At 57.6% G+C, this 6,061-nt stretch overlaps 1 protein-coding gene across 3 annotated transcripts; it reads right to left on the bottom strand.

Annotated features, from left to right (window-relative positions):
* Positions 1-110: 110 nt before the first annotated feature.
* MPV17L2 (MPV17 mitochondrial inner membrane protein like 2) lies at positions 111-4,587 on the bottom strand. 3 transcript variants are annotated; one of them, XM_039515599.1, is made up of 6 exons: positions 4,410-4,587; positions 3,584-3,730; positions 2,614-2,784; positions 1,806-1,882; positions 1,592-1,720; positions 111-1,455 (listed from the first exon to the last, which is right to left on the bottom strand). In XM_039515599.1, the coding sequence occupies exons 1-6, from the start codon at positions 4,570-4,572 to the stop codon at positions 1,375-1,377; spliced, it is 768 nt and encodes a 255-aa protein (XP_039371533.1). In that variant the 5' UTR covers positions 4,573-4,587; the 3' UTR covers positions 111-1,374. The 3 variants fall into 3 exon arrangements, with proteins under 3 accessions (XP_039371533.1, XP_039371534.1, XP_039371535.1); XM_039515600.1 differs by having other exon boundaries at positions 3,584-3,828; positions 4,410-4,485; XM_039515601.1 differs by lacking the exon at positions 4,410-4,587 and adding an exon at positions 3,811-4,121 and having other exon boundaries at positions 3,584-3,780.
* Positions 4,588-6,061: the final 1,474 nt, after the last annotated feature.

The following is a 6,061-nucleotide window of genomic DNA, read 5'->3' as shown; positions in this document are numbered from 1 at the left end:
AGCACTGGAGACCTCCTGCCAGAGGAAAAGCTTTGATGGTTTGGCTCAAGCAAAGAAACAAGCCACCAAACTGCTGCCCCATTCCATGCTGGGTGTGGGGTTGACACTCCACCTGCCCCAGGATGTTGCACTAGCAGCTGAAGGGGGCGAGTTTGCTACAGGCCTCGCTGTTCCTTGTCTGTTACTCTAGCAATGTGTTATTGTGGAGACCGTGAAGCAGTAGATAGAATTCTATCAATGCCCAAACCCGGTGCGTTGCTTCCCTCGATTTATTTTTCTTGGTGAACCCTCTTTATTTTACAGATACACACACATCCAACCTCCTATTTTTGTGACGTTTACTTATATGGAAAAAACTACGCTGTACTGTACAAATGTCAAACGTGTCAAAGTACAATTTCCTAACGATCACTGTATTCACGAGCTGTTGTGACGAAATAAATTAATGCTGATCACAAGTCATTCAGGCTCATTTTCAGCAGCCCCAGGGCGTGAGTCCTCCAGCAGACGCTCAGGCACCACACCGCTGCACTAGTTCCTGTCCTGGAACGCCCTAGCTCCGTGAGGCCTCACATGGGCTCGCACTCGCCAGTCTGTGACGGGAAGGGACCCCATCTACTCCGCTGCTGTTTTCTCTTAAGCCTGGACTGGGGGCTCTTTCTACAAAGCTGGGTCTGACTGATCCAGGCTCCCCCCTCAAGCCTGAGCTTAGATCAGTGTTTGCAGCCACTCAGCCTGGCTGCAAGGAAGACCAACCCCATAGCTCCAGTTATAAGTGAGCAGCCCCCACTTCCTAGAGGGTGAGCTTTAAATTCCCACGCTGGGGTGCAGTTACTGTTTCTAAAGACAAGCTACGTCATTAAGGTCTCATATAATTTTTTTTTAAGTGACATTTTGGCACATCACCATTTCTAGCAAAATACAGTTTTCAGACACAGTGAGAATAAATTAAATTGGTTCCAAGTCATGGGATTATTTTAAGGATCATGGCTCACTTAGTGGCAAACAGTAACGTGCCGCACCTGCCCCGCTTCCCCAGAAGTCAGTGGAGGAATAAGAAACTCAGTCATGTTACGCAGCCTGTTGACACATGATTCTTCATTTTAAAGTCACTGGGTTTGTGGCTAGGAAGTTAAATGCTAACTCAGAGAGAGACCCCCTCATGTTTCTCTTCCACACCCAGCTGGCTGGGTCGGCCACAGGACAATGGTAGTCATTTGTCTCCAGGAAGCATTTTGTTCACTTGATCAGGATATTTTTTCTGGGCTGCATGGGAGCCAGCTCCCTCCCCCAGGAAAGAATCTGGAATTGGCACTTGATTGGCATCTCACAGGAACAGATGGAACCAGAGCAGCAGTCCTTGCAAACAGCTTGTCAGCCCCCAGTTTTCACCCCAGTGTGGTGATGCTGAATGCTGCTCTTCAGCTCAGCTTCGGCACTGAGTGGCTGCTTGTGCTACAGACACAAGAGAAGAAACTGACTAAACCCTGATTCATTAAAGGTTTGCTGGAGCAGCAAAGGCCCCAGCGCAAGGGGTTAGTGGCTGGGGCGCTTACGGCAGCCTGTGATGGCCTGTCTGGGTAATACTGACCCTGTGTTTGAGGTAGGCAAGGTACGTGTCCCAGCCCAAGGTCACCACGTTCACATAAATCACCCGATACGTGGGAGGAAGGAACAGGAAGTTAATCACCTGAGCTGCTGGCCAGACGCACCAGTCTGCCTGGGAAAGAGAGTCAAGTATTAAGAAAGGAGAGGAAAGGGGGGGGGGGGGGGGAGAGATTCTCAGGGATTCGGAGCAGCCTTACCTTGTAAAATTCCCAGAACTTCTCTCTCAGCTCCTCCCAACTTTCCTCCAGTGTCTGCCCCTCCAGCGACCCCATCCCTGTACAAGGCACAGTTGGCTGCAGGTGAGTGAGCGAGCAACCCTGGCCTCCTGCTTTACTAGCAGACCTTTGATCCTGCCCCCTCGTGGTCAGCCGGGAAGTTGTAGCAGCACCTTGGAGGCAGTAATTCAAGGAGCCAGCAAGTGTGATCTTTAGTCTCAGCAGGCCAGGGACTTTGCTGGCTCAGGTTTTCCCAGCTATATGGGGAGCTTAGTAAGGCAGGGAGAAAAGGTATTGGCTCTGCTTTCACTTAGCATGGCAGCCACTAACCCATGCTTGCTGTGAGCTCTATGTTTATCAGGACAGAACCTGCCTCCCAAGGGCTCTGTTCTCCCTGTCAGCTCCATGGGGCAGTACACCCCCCCCCCCACGCCCCAGCTAAAGGGAAAACAGGAGGAGAGCTAGCTCTCTGAGTCATTGCAAGTGCAGCTGCTTAATGCACATGTTGGAACAGAGCCTGGGCACTGCAGGGAAATAACCTCAGGGGTAAGGAGCAGGCCTCCCCTCCCACATCCAATCACAGGCCCGCTTGGTGCAGAAGGGTCTTAATGCTCCCTGACTGACGAGTGTTGGCATTGGCCACCGTCAGCAGACAGGACACTGGGCTGGATGGACCTTTTGGTCTGACCCCATATGGCCTTTCTTATGTTCTTGTGAGTGTTGGAGAGGGCAGACGTTTGAATAGTCTATGAATAACATTTACATGAGAAAGTGATATTAAATATTTTACCCAGAAAATACCAGATTCCCAAGGCCGGAGATGCTACGATCTGGTCAATGAAGACTTTCTTCAGGACAATTTTAATTCCTTTTAATCCACTTGCAGGAAATGCTCTGTCTAACCAGAGATACCAGTAATGCATGAACGGGCCCATGCTGCAGCCAATAGCAAACATCCGAGCTGTAACAAAATGCCACCTTATTAATAAATGCAAAGGCCCAGCACAATGTCATCATGCATTATTGACACAGCTCTGTAAGCATATCTGTCCCTTTACAATAGGCGCATGTGCCCTGCCTCAGACAAGGACACAGACATGCGCACAGGGACGGAGATGATGGCAGATTTCAGTCTAGAATATTCTGAAAGCTGCTTTGACTCCCTGCAAAAATGGCCCAAAAAGCAGAATGGTTAAAACAGCAGCAGTTCCCCAAGGGTTGGATGTTGCTGGGAAGATTGGCCCCAGCAGCTGGCAGACAGACAGCGCACAGAAGGAAGGCTGACCTAATGAGCACTGGGCAGGGACTGGGGACAGCTGGGTATGATCCCCAGATCTACCACTGACTTGTGAGTGACGCGGGGGAACTCACCTCATTCTCTCTGGGCCTCAGTACCCATCTTCCTCTTCTGTCTGGTTCTGACCTCGTCAGGGCAGACGCTCTTGTTTGCTATGTGTATGTGGCTTTACCCAGCAGTGGAGCCCCTTCGCTACCACAATACACATAATAAATAACAGAGTAGACCCCACGTGCTGTTTCCAGCCCCCTACTCCCACCCAATGCTGCCGGCAATACAGGCCAAAGAGCAGGAGAAATCACGGGCTGGGCAGAACCAGGCAGGAAGCTGCCCCTCATTCCATTTAAATGGGTCAGAGGCAGCTGGTGGGTCCTTTTTGGAGGCAGGGGGAGACACTGGAGCTCTGTGAATGGGATGTGCCCACCCCTCCTGCATTACAACAGCAAGCACACAGCAGACACACCTGTACGGCCCAGCTCCCGCTTCCGCTCCGGGTCCTTCCTCATTTCCCATGTCTGCTGGAGGGTGTCGCCAGTCGCCAAGAGAGCCCCACAGCTCACAGTATTTGTAACTAGAAGGACCCGGCCTCTGAAAAAAGGCTTCCAGTAGCCTGAGAAGCCAACAAACATCTGTCTGCCGCGGGCAAGCATCGTTTGCTCAGCAACTAATCCAGGTCAGCCAGGTTGCTCATCCAAGCCCCAGCCGTGCCTGAGCCAAAGAGAAACAAAACGTGCAGGCTGGGGGGGCACCACTGCTCAGCCCCAGCTGTGCTCCTCCTGCCTCCCCCCGCCCCACAACCACTCCCTGCACCAAGCTCCAGCCATAACCCTGGGGGGGGGGGGGGCATGGTGCCTTCCCATGACCTGCCGGGCCCACAGCCCCACACCTAGCCCCCGTCATAGCCCAGAGCACCAGCCGCCAGGGCCACACGTGCCTTAGGTCACCCCCCCCCCTCAGCCCGAGGTTTGCGTCTCCCCTTTGCGGGGAGGATGCGTCCGCCACAGCCCCTGCCCCCTCCACAAGTGTTCCATACCCTCCCCACAGGCCCATACCCCTTCCTGCCCCCCAGCCTCCTGTTCCCCACCCCGGCGTGTCACGTGCCCCCATGCCCCCTCCCCACGTGTCACGTGCCTCCCCAGCCCCATGGCCCCCTCCCTCCTCCCAGTGTATGAAATGTCTCCATCAACAACAGGCGCGAAGTGCAGCCTGGTTGGGGGCAGGCAAAGGCAGCTCTGCCCGGGGTGGGGTGGGGGGTCGCGCCAGAGCCCCGCGGCCCCACCCGGCCTGACCTTTGCCCCGGTCCCGTCTCCTGGGTCGGCTCCCTTCAGCCCCGGCCCGGCCCCGGTGCGCCCCCGCACTTCCGCCTCCGGACACGTGAGTGGGAGCCGGCCGGGCCCCGGTCTGAGTCACGTGACGGAGCTGCGCCTTCAGCTTCCGGGGAAGTGGGGCCATGGCCGCTAGCGAGGCGGAAGTGCCCTGTGCCGGCGGCGGCCATGGCAGCTAGCGAGGCGGAAGTGCCCTGTGCCGGCGGCGGCCATGGCAGCTAGCGAGGCGGAAGTGCCCTGTGCCGGCGGCGGCCATGGCAGCTAGCGAGGCGGAAGTGCCCTGTGCCGGCGGCGGCCATGGCAGCTAGCGAGGCGGAAGTGCCCTGTGCCGGCGGCGGCCATGGCAGCCACTTGCGGGAGTTGTTGCTGGTGCGGCTGCGTCGTGCCTTCTCCCGCGATGGCTTCTCGCGCGGGGAAGGGTCGCTACAGCGCCCCCCTCCCCCCCCGCTCCCTGGCCCGGCCTTCCGGGCAGCGCCGAGCACGGGGACGGGACCGGGCCTGGGGCATGGGCCGGGCGGCACAGCTGGGCTCTGAGCCCCCTCCCCCAACCGCCCGGCGTCTGCCCCCCTCCACCCGGGGCTCTGTGCCCCCCCCACTGCTCAGCCTCACCCCTCCCCGCGCTGCCCCCAGCTTCAGCCCCCTCCCGGCCACCCAGCTTCAGCCCCCCCCGGACTCCCGGCACCGCAGGGCACGGAGCCCAGGCAGCTGCCGGTGAGCGGGCTGGTGCCCTGTCTGTGCGGCTGGTCAGGTGCGCACCAGCCCTTCTGTTTATGGATCCGGCTTCGCCGCGCCCCTGGCAGTCACAGGGCATCACCGCTCAGGAGCCTGCACGTCTTCCCAGGCACCCGCTCCTGCCCCCGCCCCCCCCAGCTGGGCGCAGTGCCTGGCCCCGCCGCTCAGCGGGTGCTTTGGAGTCACCGAGACGTGTTCAGCTTTTCCTGCCAGGCTGGGCCATTTGGGTTCCCCTCTTGTAACCAGTTCCTGGGTAGCCCAGTGCCTTTTCCTCCCAGCCACCCCATCGTGTCTCCTCCCACATGCCTCACTTCCCTTCCTGGGGCCATGGATGGGGAAGCAAGCAGCCAAAGGGGTACACAGGGGTCCCCCACACGAGGTGAGTGACATCCCCTCTCTCCTGCTGACCCTCCAAGGGGCTCCCACACTAAGCTGTGCAGTGCTAGGGCCTAGGCCTGGGCAGCAGCTTAACCTCACTTGGCAAGACCTTGCGAAAAGCCCCGTAGCAGGCTGTGGCCCCTGCCTCAAGGCACCTGGGCTCAGCAGCTACCACCGCAGGGGTTAGGCAAATACAGAGCTTCTGTAGTAAAACCACAGGGAACTCGTGACAGCACTTAAATAGGCTGAGCATTTCCTGAGCTCAGTCCTGTGGAAGTTCCCCAAGGCACAGAGAAGGCATCTGGCCCCCAGTGCTGGGTCTCTGCTCCCTCCTTGGTCCAGGCTTCCTACAGCACTGTTAGCCATACCCCAGAGAAAAGCGTCTCCCCCGGGGGAGCTTCCAAGAGCCCTTCTTTAGCCAAAAGCTAATGCCCATGTTTGTGATAACCGGGAGCAAGGTGCGTCCCCAGCCTGAGGGTGAAGTGAGAGCAGCTGCAGCCAAGGGA

This window comes from Mauremys reevesii, linkage group 26, assembly GCF_016161935.1.
Source record: "Mauremys reevesii isolate NIE-2019 linkage group 26, ASM1616193v1, whole genome shotgun sequence".
Lineage (NCBI taxonomy): Eukaryota > Metazoa > Chordata > Testudines > Geoemydidae > Mauremys > Mauremys reevesii.
This window is presented reverse-complemented; position numbering and strand designations above follow the sequence as displayed.